The sequence below is a fragment of the Taurulus bubalis genome (genome assembly GCF_910589615.1).
Source record: "Taurulus bubalis genome assembly, chromosome: 19".
In the NCBI taxonomy this organism is placed as follows: Eukaryota; Metazoa; Chordata; class Actinopteri; order Perciformes; family Cottidae; genus Taurulus; species Taurulus bubalis.
Genome location: NC_136607.1, coordinates 20,473,109 through 20,499,189, shown reverse-complemented (window position 1 = coordinate 20,499,189; position 26,081 = coordinate 20,473,109). Strand labels below are relative to the sequence as shown.

The 26,081-nt window shown below is 46.3% G+C and overlaps 1 protein-coding gene across 1 annotated transcript in view; it reads right to left on the bottom strand.

Annotated features, from left to right (window-relative positions):
- Positions 1-1,943: 1,943 nt before the first annotated feature.
- The window catches only part of erbin (erbb2 interacting protein), a 36,142-nt gene continuing 12,004 nt past the window's right edge, over positions 1,944-26,081 (bottom strand). Inside the window, exons 2-26 of the mRNA XM_079235555.1 lie at positions 24,652-24,846; positions 24,284-24,401; positions 21,868-21,946; positions 21,667-21,756; positions 20,779-20,835; positions 18,339-18,402; positions 17,939-18,013; positions 17,141-17,285; positions 16,251-16,323; positions 14,594-14,723; positions 14,399-14,514; positions 13,574-13,643; positions 11,567-11,666; positions 10,221-10,342; positions 9,923-10,096; positions 9,666-9,839; positions 9,466-9,583; positions 8,796-8,970; positions 7,266-8,706; positions 6,416-6,559; positions 4,845-4,898; positions 4,581-4,754; positions 3,958-4,050; positions 3,615-3,689; positions 1,944-3,528 (exon numbers count right to left, since the gene is read on the bottom strand). Of these exons, the coding sequence (XP_079091681.1) occupies positions 3,421-3,528; positions 3,615-3,689; positions 3,958-4,050; positions 4,581-4,754; positions 4,845-4,898; positions 6,416-6,559; positions 7,266-8,706; positions 8,796-8,970; positions 9,466-9,583; positions 9,666-9,839; positions 9,923-10,096; positions 10,221-10,342; positions 11,567-11,666; positions 13,574-13,643; positions 14,399-14,514; positions 14,594-14,723; positions 16,251-16,323; positions 17,141-17,285; positions 17,939-18,013; positions 18,339-18,402; positions 20,779-20,835; positions 21,667-21,756; positions 21,868-21,946; positions 24,284-24,401; positions 24,652-24,837 (4,155 nt within the window). The 5' untranslated portion in view covers positions 24,838-24,846 and the 3' untranslated portion in view covers positions 1,944-3,420. The remainder of the gene's footprint in view (positions 3,529-3,614; positions 3,690-3,957; positions 4,051-4,580; positions 4,755-4,844; positions 4,899-6,415; positions 6,560-7,265; positions 8,707-8,795; positions 8,971-9,465; positions 9,584-9,665; positions 9,840-9,922; positions 10,097-10,220; positions 10,343-11,566; positions 11,667-13,573; positions 13,644-14,398; positions 14,515-14,593; positions 14,724-16,250; positions 16,324-17,140; positions 17,286-17,938; positions 18,014-18,338; positions 18,403-20,778; positions 20,836-21,666; positions 21,757-21,867; positions 21,947-24,283; positions 24,402-24,651; positions 24,847-26,081) is intronic.

Here is a 26,081-nt window from a genome sequence, read left to right as displayed (position 1 = left end):
TGTAATTCATTCTTGGTTCAACAGTCTGGGTCCAGCTGGTGTGACGTGTCATCACAGATTTATTTAAGTCCAAACTATTTACTGCACATAGTTTACTATATGAAATATATATCTCACACACACACACGTGCATGCATGCTTTATGGAGACCAGATCGCTGTAAAACATGTGTGGAGAACAAACTGTTGAAGTGAGCTGAAAAAACGTGACGATTAATAATGCTTAGCTTAGCTTAGCATAGTCACTGGAAACAAGGGGGATTGTTAGCCTGGCTCTGGACAAAGTTCACAAAAGCCACCTCGTAGCATCTCTAAAGCTCAGTAATTAACTTTAAAGCTGCATTCATCTTATATTTTCTTCTATAATACAAAGAGGAAAACATTTATATTCATAGTTTTTGGGCTGGACCCCCTGCTGATGCTCCTGAGAAGGGATGTGAACCAAACCGTCGGTTTTCTCATACTGGAAACAATGCAGCCTGAATACACCTGCAGGGGCACTGTCCCTTTGGTCTGTACACCGTGGACTGCGTGGACTGCGTGTACTGTGTGTACTGTGTGTAGTGCGTGTACTGCGTGTACTGTGTGTAGTGCGTGTACTGCGTGTAGTGCGTCTACTGCGTGTACTGCGTGTACTGTGTGTACTGCGTGTACTGCGTGTACTTCATTACCTGCACTGGTTTAAAAAGAAAGAAAGCAATAAAGCCCAGAGAATGAAATGACGACAGAAGGATGTTTTGCTAAAGAGCATTAGTTTATTTTCCACAGGTTACTTCAGAAACAGGTAAATTATGTACAAAAATCTGGAATGTTGGATAAATGCATATCATCATCACCATCATCATCATCATCACCATCATCATCACCTCACTGCGGCCGTTTCCAGAGCAACCTTAGAAATACTAGCTATACATTAAAACGAGTGCCTCTGCATTGCAATTTATTGCTGGTTTTACAATCGCAAGTCACTAATGCCGTTATTAATTCTTTTCTCAAATTTGTTTGTTTTTTTAAGAGTATTTACAAATTGATTAGTACGGTCTAAAACCCACAGAAGACTGCTAAATAAATAAAGAGGAGAAGAAAGCGACCCACATGATGAAGAGGACGGCTTTCATCCGACTGCACGGGTTTTCTTCTTGTTATGAATATAATAAAGTGACCGTTACCGCAGAAATGTTCCTCCCCTAATCTCACAAAGTCAACAAAATTATTACAAATAATACAAACAACTCATCCGCGTTAAAATACTACTTTCTGTGAGAAATTTTGGGGAAATGCACATTATTAAATATGTCATTGGCCTGTGAATAAAATGTACCTATTTTTTTTTTATTTTAAAAATTTAAAAGGGTACAGCGTCACTTAAAACAGTACAACTATATTTCTATTAAAAAGGGATAATTAAATTGTGTTAATTACCACACAGTGTTTTTATTTTGGTTAGACAGTGCCACGAGAATAAAATACGGGTCGATCGTAACGACTAAATTATACATTTTACAAACAATTCAGTGGTTATGAATGCATGTTGAGTCCAGGGGGCGTTACTTATTAATCTGATCACTTCTACTGTTGACTTATTGACGAGTAAATGAATATTAACAGAGGCGTGACGCGACGTTTCCTTTAAAAACTGATTGTTTTCCTTCTTTGACAGACAATAGGAATGTTCTGAGATATGCAGCTTTGACTGGATTATTTATTTTAAATTATTATTTTTTTTGCACAAATAAAACATCTGGAGTTATGGTCTATTATCTAAAAAGCTCTCGGGGGCAAAGTGACACAAACATTCACTTTTACACAATGCAGAGAAATCTTTTTTTTTTTTAAGCACTTGGCGTATATATATATATATATATATATATATATATATATATATATATATATATATATATATATATATATATATATATATATATATATATATATCCAGTGCTATTTCATTAAAAACAAAAAAAGATTATTTTCACAATATAAAAATCATGTAAAATCTGTGATTTTTTTTTTAGAAGATTGTGTTAAAAAAATGCTGTCTAATGTTTTGTTTTATGAATGAAAATAAAGGCTTTAAATATTGCTTTTAAGCCGTTAGACGCTGCGCATGGACTCCTCTGGTGTGGATATTGCTCTGGTTCTGGGGTCAAAGGTCCTCCCCGTTCAAACAGCTCAAGGTCTATGGCACTTGACAACTTGCTTCTCCCGACTCTACTCTGTACAGCAAAGACTTCCGAACTAAAAGACTGAGAAACGTCTCCATAGTGATGATAAAAAGCATGAGAAATCATTTGTACAGACACAAAAAGGCAAACTGTGGTCTTCTCCCATGTGAATAAAACGGACAGATGTTGAAACCAAAGCGATCGCTCGTCTCCCCGATGGCCTGAAAGACGAAGCCCTTAAAAACAAACACAAACTCGTCTCCTGCTTTTTCTCTTCCGTCCACAATTCCCAAACCCGCTTTGGTTAACTAGCACGACCGCCAAACCTTTCTCCGCTTAAAAAAAGAAAAGGGAATCGATCTGACATTTTCTTTCGGGGTGGGACTTTCGGGCAAAAAAGAAAGAAAGAAGGATCGTTCCCGCTCTCACTGCTCAGCCTCACACGCATTTCACTAAACGTTTAAGCTAAACATTGTCTGCCAGATGAAGGCCGAGCAAACGCACGAGACTCTTCTCGGCCGTTCCCCACGACATTTACATTTCCTTCTCCTTTTCCCGCCTCGTGAAACGATCCGAGCCGAGTGCGTTTCTTCAGGCCGTGAATGCTTCTGGCGGCGAGCGGATTTCCTCCTCTCAACTCTTCCGTCTTGCAAGAGGAGAAATACAAACAAAATTAAAATATCTCTCCTCAAACATCTAAACCTCCTCCCTTGATCTACATTCGTCTCCACGCCCCAAACGCACATAACATTGTCCTCCTCACGAGATCACAGGGCGATCAGGAAATGGTTTCAACATCTTAAATTAGACGTGTGAGGAAACAAAGAAGAAGAAAAGAAAAAGGCAAACTGGACGCCAGGAGCAGGAGCCCTGTCCCCGAGTGGTCAATCCGCAGAAATAAAACCTCATTTATGAGTTTTGGACGAGAGAAAAAAGGGTTGAAAATAAAAAGCAGATGATCTGTACAGAGACCACAGTCACTACTTGCATCAGAGCAGCTCGTATCTTCAGCTTCTTTTGTATAAAAATATATATAAACCACAGTGACGGCCTTCTGAGGACTCGCACCTGCAGAGCGTTGCCTCCGTCTCTCATCCACTACATTCAGTGGTTTCTCCCCCAAGGCGATGAAGATCTCTACTATAAATAGTCCCGACAGGTCAAGTCTCCTCTGCGTATAAAAATATGAGAGTCAACGTATATTTCCTCCGTTCCGCCTGCCGTGAGCGTCGTCTGCCTTTCGGGCTTCGGTGAGTCTACGCTGCCGCTTCTCTGACGATGAGCATGTCCACCGTGTTGGGAAACGTCTTCAGCAGGGACACGGCGTGCAGGTGGTCCATGTTCACGAAGCTGTATCCATTGACCTGGGAGAAGAGACAACAACCAATAACTTTTAATCGACTTAATTTAGTTGACGCGCTTATTATCTTGGTGATGTTGCAGCTGGTACCTGTAGGATCTTATCTCCAGGCTGAAGGATCATAGACGCCGGTCCCTCAGGTTGAACCCTCGTCACAAATATACCCTGAAATCATACGTGTGAGATATATACATATATATATATATATATATATATATTAGAGGAATACCTCATTAATTACACATAAACTCATTTCATTTCTTGACCTTGCAGAAGACGGATGATGCTGGTCCACAGGGGAGTTTGTTTATGGTATTGTGCGACTTTTGGTGAACTAATCCTTTAAAAACACAGCACATGCTGGTGTTTCTCCAACAATCTGAACTATCCGAACTATCCCTTTAAGGGTGCTACTGTGAAAAGCATAACTTACGTTGTCATCCGGGCGAAAGGGATTCCCCCGGCCGCCCACTCCTCCCGATATACTGAAGCCCAGCTCGGGATTCTTCTCCACCTTCACACGGATCTGAAACACACACACACACACACACACACACACACACTTTCATTAGACACTCATTCACAGTGGCTCGCTGGTAATTACACAACGTCCCAACACCAGGCTTGAGAATCCTCAGCAGGAGGTTGCAGCCAGGTTTTTATTCTGTTCACTGGCACAAACGTCTGGGGAATGAACCCGGAGATCAGACTCTTCCTTAACGGCATCGTTAAATAAGATCATAAGACTCGTGCCATTTTCATATTTGTCCGTTAAATATGAAGGGCTTAGCTTAGCTTAGCATAGTCACTGGAAACAAGGGGGATCGTTAGCCTGGCTCTGGAAGAAGTTCACAAACCCTCAGAAAGCTCAGTAATTCACTTTAAATGACGTGGGTGTTGGTTCCTCTGGTTTCCAGTTTACATGCTAAGCTAACTAGCGCCCGGCTGTAGCGTCATATTTAAAAACGGAGTAAATAAACGTTTCCCCCCCAAAATGTCAAATTATTCTTTGAGTCAAACTTCAGCCAAGCCAATGCAGAATATGCCTCTTAGCACCTCTTGCGGCAGCGTGTCCTGCGGGGCGCGTGGGGCCCCTGGGGGCCCCGGGGGCTGATGGGAGACTTTGAGCATCAGGTAGTCGATGAGCTGCTCTCTGGAAGGGTGGCGGGCCATCGGCGCCTGGCTCACCTGAGGACGAGCAGGAGCCATCTGCCCGTTCATCAAAGGCACCTGGGAGCAGAAGGCAGGAGGGAGCTACTGTAGATTTGTTTATTAAATGTGTAACTGGACGACTTCATCATCACTGCGTGTCAGACCTACTTTTCTGTGGTGATCCATGGTGTAGCTCTGCTGCGCTTGTGGAAACACGTCATCCTGTGAACGGAGCAGGTGATGGTCATTAACGTTAAAACCTCCACTGAAGCTCATTCACAACAAAGGGTAATATTAATAATATTATTAATAGAGAAAACAGCCAATGGGACACTGACAGGAACATGGTTCATGTCCGGTCGTGGTATGAGGCTTCAGGTGGAGGGACACATCGGATTAAAACTGGGCTTTTCTGTAAGCTTGCTGCATATGAAGTGAATCTTAAATGATAATAATAATAATAATAATAATAATAATAATAACAATAATTCAAACTTTTATAGCGCTTTTCTGAGTACACAAAGACGCTTTACATTGGGGACAAGAGACAGAGACAAACGGAACAAACACAAATGGAAAGACAAACAGAACATTTTTGGTAACAAAAAGAAAACTGGAGAAGCTGTGAGTCATAGAGGAGGAAAGTGTGCGAGTCATAGAGGAGGAAAGTGTGCGAGTCATAGAGGAGGAAAGTGTGCGAGTCATAGAGGAGTAAAGTGTGCGAGTCATAGAGGAGTAAAGTGTGCGAGTCAAAGTGTGCGAGTCATAGTGGAGGAAAGTGTGCGAGTCATAGAGGAGGAAAGTGTGCGAGTCATAGAGGAGGAAAGTGTGCGAGTCAAAGTGTGCGAGTCATAGTGGAGGAAAGTGTGCGAGTCAAAGTGTGCGAGTCATAGTGGAGGAAAGTGTGCGAGTCATAGAGGAGTAAAGTGTGCGAGTCATAGAGGAGTAAAGTGTGCGAGTCATAGAGGAGGAAAGTGTGCGAGTCATAGTGGAGGAAAGTGTGTGAGTCATAGAGGAGGACAGGTGCAGGTTAGCAGGTGAAGAAGAGCTGGAAGAGGTGAGTTTTGAGGGCTTGTTTAAATAATAAGATGCATAAAGTCCTTTTTCCCTCCTGATCAGTTTCTAATATCTACTTTCTTAACACCTGCAACCACTTACCTTTTGTAAACACAGTTTTTTCCACACCCACACACACACACACACACACACACCCCAAAGAGAAGTGAAGACGATGAATGACGCAAAATAAAGGTTTAAGAGTGCAGTTAAGAAGGAGGGACCATGGTGATGATGTTAAAGCACCTGGCAGGTATAAAAAGGGCTGATTTGTACCATACATCATATTACATATCACTTATTGTGTATATTTTTGTATTACTTGGAGTCAAATTAAGGAAGAAACATCTTCATTACGTAGCCAATGAGATGTGGTAGTTTTCTAAATAAAGCTACAACTTTGTAGCAATTTAGACATCTTCTCAAATTCTTCCCCAAAAAGTGGACGACAGTACAAAACAAGTCGTCCCTTTTTAAACCAGTCAAACTGCATCACAGAAAGGGGAGGAGCTACTCCGTCCATTGGCTCCTCTCAGAGGAGACGGTCACATCTGCGGCCGTGAGGAGAGCCATCGCACGTTCACTTGCTTATGCAAGACAAGTGAAAGCTTCTGAGGGTCAGGGGTCAGTCTTCCAAGGAAACAAGACAGTTATCCGAGCTCCCGGGTTCCCCGAGTACTCACACAGAGGCCCAGCGCTCCGTAGGGAGGTCCGTCCCTGGCGCTAAAGACCAGGGAGCCTTGGCTGGCATGCATGTCCCTACAGCTGCCGTAGTGAGCGCGGCTCAGCGGCGCGCTAGTGGGATTATAGGAGCGAGACAGCGCGTTCTGAACGGAGGAGGCGGCCATGCAATCCACCAAAATGAGCCATGACGACATAGAGAGACAACAAAAAGGTTTACAGCATAAACACACACGCATGCAGTGAATACACAATGTGCAGACGGACGGGTTAGTGCGCGCACGTGGACTTCACCTAAATATCCGTCGACAGGTTTGGGTAAAAAATATCTGGATTTATTTCATTTTTTAACTCTGCGGCCAACGAATCTCTTCTCAAATCTGTCTTTCCCAAAGTCTCTTTCTCCTCTTCCTGACGCTGCAGTAATGATGTCGTCATAGTTTCCTAGAAGTCATCTCTGATCCAGGATCTAGGTCATAACACTACGTGTATTCCAGTGATAAAATAAAGTCGTTTTACTGCTGTAGAAACAGTTTTATGTATCCTAAACATCTCATTAACTTCTCCTTTTAACCAAATTGAAGCTGATTTTGACCTTTTTGTTATTGGACCTAATCAATACTTACCTGCATTTGATTTAATATTAATGCGTTGTATTTTTCTGGAGGCTTATGACTCAAAGTTTGACCAAACAAAACCAGAACAATATGCAGGGCTATGGGCAAGTTCAGGACTTTATATGAAACTATGTAATGATGTGATCTACGCGCCATAGGTTCATCTTTACAAAAAAAAAAATCCTCCCTGAAATAGCATCATCTAACTATTCAATATATATATTTATTTTCGTACCTTTTCCATTTTCTTGGCCTCGATGTGCCGCATCACCTGGTCCCTCCAATCCGCCGGCACCCGTCCCGCCCCGCCGGGCCCCGGCACCTGGCCGGGCCCGTCCAGCAGCGAGTGCTCGGACTTCACCCGGCCGTGGGGCCTCTTGCTCGGGCTGCTCTGCTGGTAGTTGAAGTCGCTGACGGACATGGTCCTCTCTGGGAGATCGTGGGGCGGCGGCCTGGAGCTGAGAGTCCGGGAGGCCCCGGGCACGTCGATGCTGTAAGTGCGAGCCGACAGGGGCCTCTGCATGGCGTGGCTCATGGCCAGCGGGCCCCTGGCGAGGGTGTGGATGTCCCGGTACGTCATGTAGTCCCCGTCGGGCAGCTGCATGCGCCTCGGGTCGCCCATGGAGGCGACGGAGGCCGTGGAGGCCGAGCTGCTCTGCCGCTGCAGAGTGCTGCTTCGAGGCTGGCCCCCGGCAGAATGCAGCCTCTCCTTAGTCCACATGTCCCCGGGGGCCGCCATGGGAGGAGGGCCCCTCTGCTGGGGCTGCAGAGGGTACGGAGGCGCTTGATTGCGGTTGGAGTAGTTGGTGTTGGCGAGTGAGTGAGGAGGAGGAGGAGGAGGGAGGTACCCTTGGTGCTCCGGGGGCACGGGGGTCCTCTGGCTCCAGAGGCCCTCTTTGGGGACCCCGCTGCTGGCGTACTGGATGTTGTACTGGGGAGGAGGGAGGCCCATGGCCATGCTGGAGGAGACGGGGTACCTGGCACTGCTGGCGGGGGGCTTGGCGGAGGAGAGCAGGTCCGAGGAAGACGCGGAGGAGCCGGGGTAGATCTGGAGCGTCGGGTCGTTGACCAACTGGCTGGCGGACTTGCTCCGGACGATGCTCTGGCCCTGGGCCCCGGGGCCGCCGGCGCCCGCCATGTCGTAGCAGCCGTGGACGCCGTCGTCCCCGTCGAAGGAGTACAGCTTCAGGCCTCCCGCCTCCATGTTGCCGACGCTGTGAGACTTCATCACCTGCTGCGGGACGCACCGCTTCTCCGGAGACAGCTCCTCCGTGCTGCGGGACAGAGACATGTCGCTGCTCGCCGTCACGCCCGTGGAGGCCACGCCCACCCGCCGGTTCCCGTTCAGGAAGCGCTCCTCCGCGTTGTCGTTGCCGAAAACCCGCTTGCCGTCCGGGTCCGGGGTCACCGCGCCGTTCTTGGCCCGGTCCACCTCGTCCAGCTGCATGTTGTCGGTCGGCGGCTTGGACACGTTCATGTTGATCTGGTCCCACTTGGTGTAGGACTCGCCCACGCCGTTGTTGAACCGCTTCTCCATGAACGCCAGCCGGGCTTCCAGGGACAGGTCGTAGTCGCCCATTTTATCCGGCGCAGTCTGGAGGGACGTCTCCGAGCCGTTGCCGTTGTGGAGGAGAGGGGCGGAGTCTTTCGGCCGGTTCATGTTCTCGTCCTCTTGCCTGAAAACAAAGATGGCGGCGCGTGAGGCGGGCGAAGCGACAACACGAGGAAGACGCTCCGGGACGAAGACAACAGGAACGATACCCACCGGCTCTTCGGGAGGAAGGGCATCTTGGCCTCTCGCTCCGGCGTGCACAGAGAGTTGTCCTGGCTGCTGTCGGTGGTCAGAGACACCGAGTCGGACATGCGGGACGGAGACGAACAGTTGCTGTTGTTCTGGTTGCTGTTGGCAACGGTGTCGTCCAGCAGGGAGTCGGCGTCGTCTGTCAATCACAAAATGCATTCATGACTTTTCCATGATTTTAAACTAAATTTTCATGACTTTTAACCAAATTTCCACGATTTTCCACCAAATGTCATGACAAACATTTAATGAAGTCTGGGTGTAAACAGTAAAAAGTGAGTAAATGTAGTATTTAAACTAACAATGAGAATACAAAGCATACAGTAAACCTTAAATGACTCAAATGAATGAGACAATAGTTTGATTAAAATAATAAACATTTATATAGATGCCTGTATGTATGCCTGCTTATATTTTGAGCGTCTTTCTTTTAAAAGCATATTCATTATTTCAAACTCAATGTAAATGAAGACATGAATATAACACATTTACATGACTTTTACTAAACTTTTGTGAGTTTATTTTTTTCACGGACTTTTCCAGGCCTGGAAACAACCATTTTAAAACTCCATGACTGTGAACATCGTCACTTCAAATATTGACATTTCCGTCACTCAATAAAAACCTAAAATACCTTTTTTGTCTTTACTCAAAGTCACGACTTTGGGCTGGTTGATGGAGATCTCGATGAGAGGGGGTCTCATCTCTGCGATCTTCATCTCGTCCTCTTCGTCAGACAGCTCGTCAGAATCCTGAAGACAAAAACAAACACATTTCCTCCCCATGTGCTCGTTGCTTGCGTGTGGCGTGACCGTGTGCGGACGAGAGAGTCACCAGCGTGTCCTCGTGGTTCATCACACAGCCTCCTGAAGGCTGGACCTTCTGAGCGCTGGAAGAGTCCGACGTGTCCTTCGGCTCGGTCGCCGACGGGTTTTGGGCAAACGTGGTGGTGGATATCTGGGACTCCATGTCTGACGCCGAGCCGTTGGGATAGGGAGCCTCTATGACCTGCACAGAGACGGCACGGGGGTTATTTATCCAACAAAAAGGTTCATGTTGAAGAGGAACTACAGAGGAATCAATATTCGGACCTTAACGCCCACGTCCTGCACGCCGATGTGGTTCCTCTCAACAGGCCGCGCCTCCTTCCCCGACTCGTCGCTCGACTCGTCCTCCTTCAGCCGGTGAGCCACGGACTGGGCCGTCTTCACCATGTTCTTCAGCTCGTCCGGGTACGGGGTCGGGTAACGCTTCAGGTTCCCCTCCTGCAACGGGACAGAGACCCACAACACCTCACTGACAAACTATCTTTGCGGTCGCACGATGCTTTTACAGTTTGGTGAAACACGCCACCGCGTGACACCCGTGTGACACCCGCGTGACACCCACCCTCGGGGGCGCCTCCCGCTCGTCCTTGTCTTCGTCGCACTCGAAGGCCACCTGAGCTCGCTGCTTGCGCTGCTCCTCCCACAGAGCCGGGTTGAAGCTCTCGGAGTCGGAGCTCGGGATGTCTGGACAATAAGCAGATTTGTTAGTCTTGTTTTTAATTCATACACGTCTGACTTTGACCACAAGGTGGCGCAAAGCCTGCGTGCCAGTAAACTGAAGGAGATGTGGAGGAACTTGCAGTTCAGGAGTTTAACCCCTTCATCCAACAGAAACCATTCCAGAAATAAATAATTCATTTATGTAGCGCTTTTCTTTTTACTCAAAGTCCCTTTACACAACAGTCACAATGTCCTAAAAACTATGCAATAATAAAAAAACAGATAAAAATAAATAAAAACAATAAGAGCACAGTCATACATTAGATAGAATTCACGCTTCTTGGATCTGTGACTATAACGAGTAAAACCTGTTTACATTCTTGCAGGATTTGCCCGTTACCGTCATCATGAGCCCAAAGGATTGCTAAACATTACTGTAAAAATGTTTAGAACTAAAGTTATTTTGGTATTATATGAATTGAAGCTTTTAAGATTCAAGGTGTGAATCAGTGCGTTTCGCATTTACATTTACATTAGAAGTCGACCGATGACTAAAACAATTATATATATATAATATTATAATAAAGTGCATAGGAAGCAGCTGCTCTGAACGACCTACAACAGTAGAGAACAGACCAGACGTATTCCGGCCCTCAGGAAGACACGAGGAAACAAGCAAAGCTCCTTTAGAGAAACGCTCAGCAGAGAAGTGGAAACTGTGTTGTAGATGATGGGAAACGGCATGAAGCAGACAGACAGGAACTTGTGTGACGACATTTTCTTGCGGTGCGCTGTCACACACACACAAAACAAACTCCAGCAGCTGACTCGCTACCATTTAGTTTGTGGAGCTCGAACCGCTAATTACTGTGAAGCGGAGATGCTACCGGGTCATCAGAGGCCGTCTGGAGGACCTGAGCCAGACTTAACAGATGCTGCACGAGAAGAGGAGGACCAGTGTGTGTTTCTGCAGCTTTTCGTCTCGGGTAACGAGGTCCCTCATGAAATATGAATGCAGGAATCCTTGCAGGCCGTCGAAGAGACGGAGTTAAAACATTTATATAAAATACATTTCCTTTACTCAACGCAGTTTTTGGAGGACTTCCATTCTTAGCAAAACCCCTCAAGCTGCATTCTGGGCACAGACAAACTTTCAATGTCAATGCTTGATCCTTTGTGACCATATTAGTCGTACGAGTGAAGCTCGCCTGGTCGCCCCAGCTCCCTGCAGATTGAAGCGGTACTCACACTCCTCCGCCCGGGTCTGCTGGGGGAACATGTAGTTGGTCAGCACGGTTTTGTGCGTCTCCGGGTCCTCCTCCTTCTGCAGAGGGATCAGGGGCTTCGACTGCGGGAGACAAAGAAGAAGCTTTTGAGTGCGTTCCATCTGAAGCCACACCGGGCTCACAGGGCTCTGGCACGGCAAGAGGTGAACCGGTTCTGTTTGAGTCCGTTTATTTTGTACAGCCCAAAATCACAAACATACATTTGCCTCATGTGTACAGATTGTAAATCCCCTAAGACATCCCTGTAAATCCCCCAAGAGGAAGAAACCTTCTGCAGCGTCGATACTGGCGACGCACCACTGCTTCCCCAGTTCTTTACGGCCGAGTTTCTTCCTCTAGTCTCCTCTAAAACAACCTCGAGCACCTCTGGGTGCCTCTTCCTGCCAACCGCTCATTGAGGAAGCTGGTTTCAGCCTCGGTGCCGCTTCACTTCTGTGCCGCCAACACAACAGGTGCTGCACCCCGATGACAAGACATGCGTATTCCTTTGCTGGTATTTATACACATGGAGCGGCTTCAGTGTCACAGAGTGTTTTACAAGCCAACACAGCCGGGGAAAACTGGAATTTAGATCCACAAAGACATCAATAAAAGGCTCATGTCTACAGGAATGTTGTCTTGGGAGCCTGGAGGTAAAACCTCTTGGTCCACTGAGCCGCGTTCACGTGTCCAGGGAGTCTGGAGCTTCCTGTTGAGGACCGAGTCCGACCCGTTCATCAACCATGGAAGTGTTGTGCGTTAGTCTGCTTAGAACCGACGAGAAAGGGAGTCGTAGAAATGTTTTTAAACACCGTTGGAGAGTTTGTCCCGCCAGAAAGGTAAAAAGCGTTTTGCTCGGGAGCTCGGAAGCTTCAGAGAAAGCTGCGTTTCTCTGAAGCTGTTCAGCAAAACTGTCGCTTACATTTGCTGCGCTTGTTTTTGTCCAGACATGCGATGAGGAAAAATCCTCCAGGTGGTTAAAATATGAAGTTAAAAACAACAAAGAGCTACAAAGTCCTACAAAATGTGGCTTAAAACTCGATTAAAGAGTAAATTTACGACACGATGCCAAATGAAACGGACAGAAATGTTGGAAACATTTGGAAGAACACAATTCACAAAACATAATGACATAGCTCTTATTGAAACATGTCTATGTGGAAAAGGCATTGAACCGAATCGAAAGAGTCCAGCGAGGATGAGAAAATGAACGAGTAATTGATGAATTGATTTTTTCCCGAATGCGGCGACAGTAATAAATAATAAAACTCTGGGTCGATCCTCCTGCAGCGTCTCCACATCATGCATTAATAATAATAATTTATATAGCGCTTTTCAAGATACTCAAAGACGCTTTACATTTATGGACAAGAGACAAAGACAAAAATGAAAGAAAGCAAACAAACAGGATATTTTGTGACAAAGAAAGAAAAGGAAAGAAAAGTGGAGGAGCTGAGGGTCACAGTGGAGGACGGGTGCAGGTTCATTGACTCCTCTGAGCCTCAAAGACACTTCCTGACCCCCGAGCAGAGCCGGCTGGAGCGTTTCCTCCTCCGACGCTTATCTTGTTCTGTCGGGGTCAACTTCCCCGAGGCGGACGTCCGAGCTTCAGCAACACGACTTGTCCGGTAACCGTGACACCTCTCTCTCTCTCTCTCTCTCTCCCTCTCTCTCTCTCCGTCTCTCTCTCCGTCTCTCTCTCCGTCTCTCAGATCGCTGTCATAAACTAGTCTGGCGTTGAAGAAGTCCTGTAGCGTTTCCTGGCGTTCGTTTGGGATCCGTCTCCACGCGGCGCTGCCATTTGGCATGATCAGATCCAATGTCCTGAAGCGGTTCTCTAAATGTTGGATGCGTTTTCCTGCCGGTGGGTTCACTTACAGCCCCGAGATCTAGAACCCGCCACACGTCTGACGGCCCTGAACTCAGTCACACCTTTTGGGAAACCCCGTTATGCGTCTGAATAAATAAAGCGTGTGAATAATAAACGAACCTGGTTTTCAGACAGCCACATTGCAGTCATCTGGTTGAGTTTAGTGAAACTGTAGGGAAGATTCCTCAACCTGCAGAGGAAAAGCACAGGGACTAAAACCTGGAGCATCACCTGTAATTCATTATCTAAAAAGAAGGTAAATGTTGTGTGAGAGGAGCAGCAAAGTTTTGCTCATGTCGGTGTTTTTGGGTCGTGATCAAAGTTATTCAGTGTATTTGGCAAAAAGCAGGAGTGGAACCCCCGATTAAAACCATCCGGCCTCAGCATCCCAAAATATATATACAATAAATAATATATATATATATATATATATATATATATATTATTTATTGTATATATACACACACACATAAATAAAAGCATCCATAACAGGCCATGTTAAGGATGCTTTTTATATAAACACAAATATATATATATATATATATATATATATATATATATATATATATATATATATATATATATATATATATATATATTAAATAAAATAGAATATATATATATATCTTTTTTTTATACATCTAAAAAAATATAATAAATATAAAAGTATATATATATATATATATATATATATATATACAAAAGAAATAGAATGTATATAAATATATATATAGCACCTATATATATTATTGAATAATTGATTTGTCAATTAAAATGACGTCTTCAAAACAGATTTAAGTTCCAATGATAATAAACAGAGCAAAGAGCCAGAGCATGATTTCATTTTTAATCTTTTTCTAGGTTGCACTAATTAAAAAATATATGACGAAAAACACCATAACTTTACTCAACCCTAATGAGTGAAACCCGTCGGTCTGGACTCACTTGTTGTTGCTGAGGTTGATGACCTTGAGCTTCTGCATGTCTCCCATCTCCTCGGGCAAAGACTCCAGCTTGTTGGAGTGGAGGAACAGCACCGTCGCGTTCTTCCAGTTGCCCATCTGTGAAGCGGCAGAGACCGAGAGCCGTGAGCCGACCGACGCCAGCGGACCGTTCAACGCGAGCGACGCGATCACTCACCTCGGTGGGCAGCACGGTGAGGAAGTTGTGGTCCGCGGCGAAGGTGCGGATGCTGCCGCAGTGGCCGATGGAGGAGGGCAGCGCCTCGATCTCGTTGAAGCTGCAGTCCAGCTCGTCCAGAGCGCTCAGTCTGACGGGGAGGAGGGAGGACGCTCATCATGTGGCGCTTTTACCGTATGTACAGCGGATACCACGAGACAAGACCAAAGTCCCGGCGTTGGAATCCAAGACCTCCCGACCTTAAATTCCAAGCAGCCGACGGGCCGCCGGTTTGTTCCCACGGCTGTCGCCGCCGGTCGCTCCTCACGGGAGGCCGAGCGGTTCAGACGTGCTCCGTACTTAGAGCCTGGGAAAGGTGGATTTGCTTGTGATCTCTCGGTGTTTGTGCACCCGACATTTTCCATAATGCCACTCAAGAGCATCGTTTCTCCAGGCTCCACATCCCCGGTTTGTAACTGTTTTCACAGGCTGAGTAGCTCTTAATATGACGAGTAAACTGAATACAAATAGGTGGAATGTCCCTTTAATTCTGTGACAGGAGACTTAAATATACCGTCAAACCAGATGTTTCCTAAACTGCTCTGTTAAAATGCTTTTTTTTTTTATTGTTTATCCCCAAACCGTCAAATGATCAAAGCCGAGGAATGACTAAACGACGATGGAAACGGTCTTTAAATGTCTTTCAAACGAGAAGCAAGATTAACTCTTATTCGCTCCAACCATTGCAACAAGGTGTCATAGTTGGAGCGAAACGCGGCGAGACATACACAACACCCGTAAAAACCCCAAGGGACAGAATCTAAAAGCAGCAACATTTCAAAGTGAACGACCGCGCTCACACAGAAGTGCCGAGCAGCTGGAGCTTTCTGCACGAAGAACAAATGCAAAAAGCAGTTTGGGGATTCAGATGAATGCAAAACAAGTCAGAGAGCGACTGTGAAACAAATCAAAAACTCAAAAAACACGGACAAACGGCACGGTGCAGCGACAGCGGACGGAATAAAACCAGTTAAGTAGAAAAGGAAATAAAAATCAGCTCGCTTCAAATGCATAGGATTACCATAAACCATAGGCTTTGTTGCGTAATCTGTGTCAAATTACACGAGGAGAAACGTTCCGCATATGGATACGAACAATGGAGGAAGAACCGGAACTCAAACGCTGCAACAATGTGGCCGTTATCACGTAATCTTCGTGGTCGGAACGCGGCGGGACGTCCAGCAGCACATTATAAATGTGATTTAAAAAAGGAGGCCTGGTGATTTTTCTAATACTTGGTGCAATATGAACACATCATGTTGATGCACTTAGCCGGGTTCTACCTGCCGGCTGCAGGCCTCCGTCCGGCTGAGTCGGTCAGCGGCGCATCGGAGGCTCATCTGGCCGACGCGAGCCTCGAGCCACGAAACCAGGACGGTCGATATTCAATTATTATCATCCATTCTTCATAATCGTGGCCGTAAATCGAGTTACTCATCATCATCAGCATCGGAACACATTATGTGTAATGGGATAATATAGATATATATCTATATCTACATATCTATATATCTCTCTCTGATTCATCCAGACAGACGTTGTTTATGCGATCAGGAGACGGCAGATGAAAACAGAAGCATAATCCACTGATCTGAGGGCTTAAAGCCGCTGCACTCACCCTCCCACGGAGTCCGGCAGGTACATCAGCTGGTTCTCGTCCACTTTCAGTGCCGTCAGCTTCTTCAGCGAGCCTGTCGAGAGAGGAGGAGACGATCAGAGAGACGCATCAAACGGCTCGGAGTTATTGATCATAACTCGCTGCTCCATCACATCGGTTAATTGGATTTATTGTAATCAGTTTAGTGGGAATCAACCCCGACTGCACGGCGCATCCTCGGTTTAATGAGCATGGCGCTCACACATGAACACGGTGAAAGGAAGCAAGTCATTTAAAAAAAGGGTCAGCATTACATCCTATGAAGTGGATATCTGTGTGAATGCAGGAGCCAGTTTGCTCGAGTCACAGTGGGATTTAAGTTGCATTTACTTTTTCCCGATGCACATTCATGCATGAATGCAAAAAAGAAAGATGCAAGACGTTGTACTGAGATACAACAACGCGCTTTAAATTATTTAGCTGACTGTGGATCTTTTAATACAGGACAACAAATGTGGGAAAATAAGTTTGTTTTAAATCTTTCTTCTTATGATACCAGCTGGCTACTGCTTTCATTACTTTACATCAATTTAATGAACACATACATGTCCTTTAGAGGGTAAATCGGTTGTAATAATCATCCATTTATAGCGATTCATTTGATTTAAGATCCCTACTGCATCTTCATACGTTTCATAACACATAGCTGCAGCATAGTTTTGAGAAGTATTTGTTTAAAAATGCAACATCTTCCTCACTGTGAAAAGCAGTTATTGCAGCGTTGCATTTATCGTGCTATGAAAATCACAATCCAAGGGAATCAGATGTCTGCAGAACACAGGAATGCGTACGGGATGGGAAAAGCATCGACGGGAGCTGTGTGTGTGTGTGTGTGTGTGTGTGTGTGTTACCGATGGAGCCGGGCAGCTGTGTGAGGGCGTTGTTGGACAGCAGCAGGTCCTGCAGACTCTCACAGCCGCAGATCTGCTCGTCCACCATCTCCAGGTTGTTCTTGGACACATCCAGGTACACCAGCTGTTTTAGCATGCCCAGCATCTGGATTAATAAAAAAAAATAAAAAGGGACACACAATGAATACAGACTTGTCCCTGATATCTTCTTATCCAGGGATTAGGCCGTTGTGTTGGTTGAACATAGAAACAGTGGATTAAAACCATCCTCAGCAGTGAGGTCATGGAACTTAGCGGTTATTATCTCAGTCGGTTGAATTATTACATTTAGTAAAAACACACATTTTGTAGAAACGGTTTCGGTTTCTATTCCCGACAGACGTCGTCGCTGCATATATAAAAAAAGAGCCAGGCTGTGATTATCTGGTGCTGTTGAAATGCTGGCAGACGGAATAATGTTTTAATTATGACCCAGTTACAAACAAGCTGGTCGTTTTGGGTGAAAAATGAATCTTACGCAACACATTCTGACTATGAAAACATCATTATACACGAGTTATGTTCAAGGGGAAGGATGACTTCACCGCTGCAGACTTCTGTAATGCGCAGCCCTTAAAAAGTCTGCATAGAGTTCAAACTGCGGCTCCTTCTCGGCTGTGTGTTCAGAGTCTGATGCAAGCCGACTGCAGTTTATTTTGATGCAGATTCAAGCGGACGCAGAGGTTGAGGAACGAGATGACGTTCTGGGGATCGGCAGCCTCTCAAAATACGTGTCAGGGGTCGACTGTGGATTTATACCCCGGGTAGGAACGTCAGTCTGTTGCCGTCGATCCACAGCTCCTTGATTCCAGTCAGCTGCTCCAGCACCTCAGGCTGCAGGCGCAGAGGAGAAAGGAGGTGAAATGATGTATGCATGTGTGTATATGCATGTGTGTATATGTGTGTGTATGTGTGACAGGATGAAGAGCTTAACTCGTAAACAAGCTCAAAATAAATCACACGGCCAGTTATTCATTCAAATGTGATTATTACGTATTAATGAAGGCCGTCCTCCGGCGATAACGAGCAAAAGCAGGGCTTCGATTTCAAAAGATGAAAAGAGGGAAGGGAGTAGGGACCGAGGGAGGAGGAGGCGAGGTCACCGCCACACACACTAAAGGGTAGCAAACCCCCTGGGCTTCGACTGACAGGTACTCACCACTTCAGTGAACTCGTTGCTCCCCAGGTCCAGCCTCTCCAGCTGCGTGAGCTTCTGCATGCTCCTGTGGACGAGAGGACAGGCGGGAGGTGAGAGCTTCAAGCATCACAAGCAGACTGGGTCACGCGCTTCAGAGGAAGGAAATCTGTCAAATTTCGCAGGTTGTGTTTTCCGGGGCCTTTTTTGCTCTTCTCGTTATGAGAAAAATAAATACCTTCAAAAGCGGCTCCGGCGTGACAGAAATCTGCTTTAAATAATGGAAAACGTGACGCTGCGGAGCTTTCTCCCCACATTCAGGTCACAGGCTCACATTCTCTGCTGTAAACAAGCCGATACAAACCAGGACCGTTCAACCGCTTCTGCACTTTATTACATGCAGGGACAGAGACGTGTTCTTATATGAAGAAGGTTTATGTCATGGTGACGAGACGCCTTTAAGGGCAGCAGCAGAGAATATACACGACTTCTTTTATTAAGCGCACACTGACGAAGCTGGCAGTTAAAGATGTGCGTAGTTTGAGTCCTTCATGGGACTGAACTATTCATAAAAACACACTCGGGTCAATAGTTCCTGTTGCGTAACTCTTGCACGATGAAGACAGATTCTCGCGGTGCACATAATCCACCTGGAGGCCGAGACCAGTCACAATGAGCCGCTTCAGATCCGACGCTTCCTGAGAGCGAATCGCACAAAAAAAACACAGAAGACTGGATGTGACTGGAGATGAAATGGAGATGAACAAGAGTTCTGTTTGGGAACAGACAGAAAGATCCTCTCACAACAGGGATGCGCTGTGTGTTTTACCTAAAAACACAAGTGAGGCTCAGCACGGGGACGGAGAGCAGAGGCCCGGAGTCTGTTTTCTTTCTACGCCGCTGCTCGTAAAGAACGCCAGACGGGCGCTGCACATTATAAATGTGATTTAAAAAAGGAGGCCTGGTGATTTTTCTAATACTTGGTGCAATATGAACACATCATGTTGATGCACTTAGCCAGCTTTGTCACATTCTTGCATCAAAAGTTGGCAAGAACACCCGAGACCCCTGAAGCTCACCTTGAGCTGAAAGGTGTGAGAATGAATAAAACACACTTATGAGTTGTGAGGAACACAACAGCGTTCTCTGAAACGCGGAGAACCATTTTGGTTCATGCACTGGTGAGAGAACGAGAGGCCGCACACATTGGTTTACATCTCCTGCGATGCTTGCGCGTCGCCCTGGCAACGTTCCCGATCATTAGTCCCTTTCCTTTGTCCGGGCTCCAGCCTTTAACAGGTCTGGCCTCCGTCACGTAAACACGGCGAGCGGCCGGGCTGCACTCTGTGTGCAGCAGCTGGCAGCCGGTCAGGGGAAAGAACGGAGACAGGGAAGGAGGAAGGGAAACTCGGCAAAAAACTACAAAAAAATACAGTTTTGGAAAGAAAATGGAAAGGATGCGGCAAGTGTAGTGGCCATTTGTCCGATGAGTGAAAAAACTAAACATAAATAAAAATGTTTGTGGTTCACGCATCCAAAAACAATGCAGCTTTTTATACAGGAATTCCCCTTTTCTCATAATTTATTTGGCGAAACAAAACAAGCAAACGAAAATAACCTCATAATGCACCTGCCTACTCCTACATGTAACCCAGGTGCATGCTGGTCCTGCACCTGCCTACTCCTACAGGTAACCCAGGTGCATGCTGGTCCTGCACCTGCCTACTCCTACAGGTAACCCAGGTGCATGCTGGTCCTGCACCTGCCTACTCCTACAGGTAACCCAGGTGCATGCTGGTCCTGCACCTGCCTACTCCTACATGTAACCCAGGTGCATGCTGGTCCTGCACCTGCCTACTCCTACAGGTAACCCAGGTGCATGCTGGTCCTGCACCTGCCTACTCCTACAGGTAACCCAGGTGCATGCTGGTCCTGCACCTGCCTACTCCTACAGGTAACCCAGGTGCATGCTGGTCCTGCACCTGCCTACTCCTACAGGTAACCCAGGTGCCCACAGCGTTACTCAATTAATAAACAAATGATCAAACCAAAAGACTAAGTTTACCTGGACAACAACAACAACTAATTAAACTAAAAACTATCAAAAGAAAACGCTATCCTAATATATCAGGACATCTAACCTAAATAAGCAAATATCTAGAATTATTAAACCGTACTACTTGTGAATAAAATAACTGAATGCCAACATCAGATGTCTGCTCCCCAGTGGAGGGGCCAGAAGAGAAAGCAGCTTCCTCCGGCGGCTGTGAGGACATCCAGTCCCCCTGCGGCTCGGTGACCTTCTCAAATGGAGGATAACCCTCACGGCGTCTCAGCGGAGGATTATAAAACCTGCCGCAGCCCAGAGAGGCTCTTATGCAACGCCGTGCAACTCGATGCCACCGTCGAGGTACGGGGCGAGGACACAGTGCAGAGGTCGAGAGAGGACGGAGCGTTTACTTACTTTGGCAACATCTTCAACTGGTTCTCCCTCAGCTCCAGGATCTGCAGCTTAGTCAACCTGCAACCACATGAAAAGCCAACGTCATCATCCATAAGTAGCACGACAATACGCTTTAAATGACACCTCCATTTACCTTAATTACACGAGTGTGTTTCACTGTTAAAGACTATGCTCTCCAGTGATTCCCCATGAAGACGACGAGCTTTCTATTAGACGCATGTAGGACTAAAGTAGGCTGACCATTAAAAGAAAGCAGAAAAAAAAGCCTTGAAAAAGGAGAATAGTGATATGAAATATTGAGCCACATGTTTTGTGTCATCAGAAAGCTCAACACGAACTTCTGTGTGAACTACAAACAATGAAGAGCAGGACTTCAAATTCAACTGAAACCAGAGAACCTGGACGCTAAATGCTAAATCAAGTCAAAACCAGCCTCTGACGCGAGGCCTTCTTTAAGGCCCAGGCGTTATTTTACAGCCTAAAGCCGGTTAAACAGGTTTTTTTGGGCTACTTTGGGGCAGCAGAACCAAGCGGTGGAGACAACATGACACAGTGGTGGCTTCTTCACACCTCGAGCAGTTCCTGAGCAACGTTATCATTAACTTGGAGTTTGTTTCTTGTCCAATATTCCCTCTTCCGTTTGCTCCGTGACGGCTGCACCGACTCCGGAGGGAAACGTCCGTCTCTTTAGCAGCCGAAGACTCCGCTACGTTCCCCAGTCGCTCGCTAAGTGCGTCCGTCTGCCGGTCGGTGCACGGCAGGACTTTGCAGCCTTTTTGTGGATGAAAGCAGCCGACTGCTGCGATGGAAAACGCCTCGTTGTTTTCACGGCGTCACCCGATACACAAAAAGCACACAGTCGACGTTCAGGCCGGAGAGCGTACTGACCTCCCAAAGCTGGCCGGTAGGAACTCCAGAAAGGCGTCGTTCAGGTAGAGCTGCGTCAGACTCAGAAGCTGCGTGAAACCATCTGGGAGCCTGGGGGGAAAAACACACAAACACACAAACACACAGGGACGGGACTCGCATCAGTCGCTGGACGAGAAACCAGAATGGAGGCGATCGAGGCTCCAGGTGCGCCGGACTCACTTGGATATGGGGTTCACGCTGGCTTCTACAATAGTCAGGACTTTGCAATTCTTGATGTTTTCCGGAAACTCCTGGATACCTGGAGAGAAACACAGGGTTCATACACATTCTGACCAATGGTTTCATGACTTTTAACCAGATTTCCCAGATTTCCATGACTTTTAACCAGATTTCCATGACTTTTAACCAGATTTCCATGACTTTTAACCAGATTTCCCAGATTTCCATGACTTTTAACCAGATTTCCCAGATTTCCATGACTTTTAACCAGATTTCCCAGATTTCCATGACTTTTAACCAGATTTCCCAGATTTCCATGACTTAACCAGATTTCCATGACTTTTAACCAGATTTCCATGACTTTTAACCAGATTTCCCAGATTTCCATGACTTTTAACCAGATTTCCCAGATTTCCATGACTTAACCAGATTTCCATGACTTTTAACCAGATTTCCCAGATTTCCATGACTTAACCAGATTTCCATGACTTTTAACCAGATTTCCATGACTTAACCAGATTTCCATGACTTAACCAGATTTCCATGACTTTTAACCAGATTTCCCAGATTCCCATGACTTTTAACCAGATTTCCCAGATTCCCATGACTTTTAACCAGATTTCCATGACTTTTAACCAGATTTCCCAGATTTCCATGACTTTTAACCAGATTTCCCAGATTTCCATGACTTTAACCCACATATCCATGACAAACATTTAGTGAAATCTGGGTGTAAACAGTAAAAAGTGAGTAAATGTAGTATTTAAACTAACAATAGAATACAAAGCATACAGTAAACCTTAAATGACTCAAATGAATGAGACAATAGTTTGATTAAAAGAATAAACATTTATATAGATGCCTGTATGTTCTTTTAAAAGCATATTCATTATTTCAAACTCAGCATGAATGAACGTCATGAACACATGAATATAACACATTTACATGACTTTTACTACACTTTTGGGATTTTATTTTTTTCCAGGACTTCTCCAGGCCTGGAAATAACCATTTTAAAACTCCATGACTTTTCCAGGTTCTCCATGAGCGTAAGAACCCTGGAAACAGCAAAGCAGTCGATACCGTGAGACAACCCGCTCACCAGCAATTCAACATCTGCATGTCGCGTCTCAACCATTTTATTACCACTGACACCAAACAAATGTCTCCTGTCACCCCCCCCTCCCTAAAATAAATGAGCGATGATGCCAAACAGGTGGACCCAGAGCACAGGAAGGCTCTCCGTCTGAGTCTTGGGCGCTCGAGACACATTAACAGCGGCTCTCCTCTCTAAACAACCACAGAGACGAGGTGACAGGGTGAGAGCAGGACAGGAAGAAGAAGAAGAAGAAAGATCACCGCGCGGTAGTCTGCGAGTTCTCATGAAACCTGCGCCGCGTGCGAACGGCAAGAAAAGGGACGCGACCCAACGGAAAGGATTATTTCGACCCACTTTGTTTTGTGTCCACAACACTTAGCGCAGAGTGCTTTGTGGAGAAGGTTAAGCTGCTTTCAGTGTCAACACGGCCCAACGCCGCAGCGCTGGTTCGGGACAGCGCACCACATCCCTCACCGGTTTGTTTGACTGCGCACTCATTCGTTTACACCTTTGACCTTTCTGTCCACGAGCTTCTGCTGAGCGATGCAAAAAACACTCTGCGAGGAATATGCAACAGGATGTCATGAATTCTTCTTCTTCTTCTTCTCCTTCTTCTTCTTCTTCTCCTTCTCCTTCTCCTTCTTCTCCTTCTTCTTCTTCTTCTTCTCCTTCTTCTCCTTCTTCTCCTTCTTCTTCTTCTTCTCCTTCTTCTTCAGCAGTCACAGGAATGGTTTCATGTGCAGCTGAGACATTAGAAGTGAAGCCTTCAGACACTTCAATCGGTTTCTTGTTCTAAACGAGCGAAACAGTGACGGCGGGAATGTTCTTCACCAAACGGGCAAAAATTGAAAAGGACATGGAGTACAAAGCGCTGCCTCATGAGCAACAGCGCGAGTGTTTATCTTCAAAAGGAGGTGAACGTCACACTTTGCAAACCGTCACTTCACTCGAGGAAACCACTGAGAGACGCTTTGAGTGGATAAGCTCCGCCTTCAGGAGCTTTCCTGCTGCTGCTGAGCGTCTATGATGCAGGTCTGGACTCGTCCACTTCCTTCATCACCCCGTGACCTAACGCGGTTATTAAACCTCTCGGTATTCGTTCCTGCAGCTGTGTTGCTCCGTCTAGTTGTAGTCCCGACAACACAAGAGCACCCGGCACACGTTTAGACATTTGAACTCCACGGGGTTGCTGAACCCGCGGCCGTGGCGTTTTTTTTTTTTTTTTTTTTTTTTAAAGGTTTCAGGCGACCCGATCGCCTCAGAGTTACGCGACTCATTGGAAAACCTGCCGATCCAGAACACTTCGACGTCGCTTACTGTTCTTGCTGACGTCGAGCTCCCTGAGGTTGATGAGGTTTGCGATGGCCGCCGGCAACACCGTCACGTCATTATCTGGCATGCTCAGTCGGTGGAGCAACTGGCAGTTAAACAGTTGCTGGAGGAGAGAGAGAGAGAGAAGAGATGATGGTTTGTTTAATGAGAAAGCTCAAGAATGCACAGTGTATTAGATGTTTAAAAAGGCTTAGCTGCGTCATGTGAATGACGTAAAGAGTCCACAATGAAGCTTTTCATAAGAGATGAGCGGTTGGGCACGCAGAGTCAATATTTAGGCCTCGTGAGTAACGCCGTGTGGTCAAAAGGTTGCATCCGCTGTAGAAGTAGAGAGTTTCTATACGTCGCCTTACTTTCGGCAGCTCCTCGATCTGGTTGGCATCGAGGTAGAGTTCCTGCAGGGTCTTCTCAAAGCTGAAGATCTCCTTAGGAACCGTCTCCAGGCTGCAGTGGGAGTAGTCCAGCGATGTCACCGCCTCCTCCTCACCCCGCAAGCAGCGGCATGGCACCAGGCGAACAAACAAGCTGCGCTTGGACATCCTCAGGCACTAGGGAGGGGAAGCAGAGAGAGATATGTGAAGGGAGGCGAGCACAGGGAGGGAGCGGCCGGCGTATGTCGAGGCCCGCTTTTAAACTTCAGCTGAGCGTCCAGATTCGGATTTTTGTTTTTCAGCCTGCTGATCACTCCACTGCAGACTCATCGTCAGCGCAGAACTAATGAGCTTTGATGAGGAACAAATTATGAGATTACAAATGCCGCCAATCAAACCTACACAGGGATGTCATGTCTACTGATTTCAACCGCAAAAAACGCTCACTAGTCAACCCTTTGTTCTTTTTACTCGTTGCACTTTGCAAACTTGTCGTTTGTCATTACTTTATAGTTTATAGTGTCTTTGTTGCTGCAAGTACAGCACATGTATCCCTTGTTTAGTTGTTATGCTGCACCAGAATTGCCCTCATGGGAACATGAAGATGGGTTGAAGTGAAGGGCCGGTCATACCCAACAAGTAAAAAGGCCGGATAGCGGTGAAGTGATACTTGACGTGCGTCATCTCGTGTAAATATCAGACATAAATACTTGAAAAGGGGATCTGATCAAATAGCCACAAGGTTGGTGGAGAACACATCCCTAAAAAAAAAAAAAAAAAAACGCAACTCCTTTAAAAAAGGAAATTTCGGTATTTGTCAACCTGGGTCTTAGTCTCCTTATTTATGACTATTACTCATGATTCAGTTTTACACACAAGCTCTACTGCAGAGACTCAGAAGCAGTGGGAGTAGTGGGAACAGTGGGAGTAGTGGGAGTAGTGGGAGTAGTGGGAGTAGTGGCTCGTTACTCTACAGCGCCGTCCCGTTCGCTTCAGCTGTTTCTGAACGGAGATTTTCCAGGAGGCGACATTCTCTGTTTACTTTGTTTGACTTCTAATAAAACTTGAGTTTCCTCGACAGCCGACGGAGGTGTGCAGCTCCTCCTCCCCCAAACCGCTACAAAGTAGCAGGTGAAGGAAGTGTCACGATGGACACAAAAATGTGAACGACGCCCTGAAAATTATCCCTTTAAAACACAGCGTTTAAAAAAAAAAGGTTCAACTGCACTTGCAGAAGCGGGTCAATGGGAGTGGGAGCCCACAGTGGGAGCCCACAGTGGGAGTGGGAGCCCACAGTGGGAGTGGGAGCCCACAGTGGGAGCCCACAGTGGGAGTGGGAGCCCACAGTGGGAGCCCACAGTGGGAGCCAGCGCTTCCCAGTACTGTGTGGAGGAGCTCTCCAGTGCAGTGGC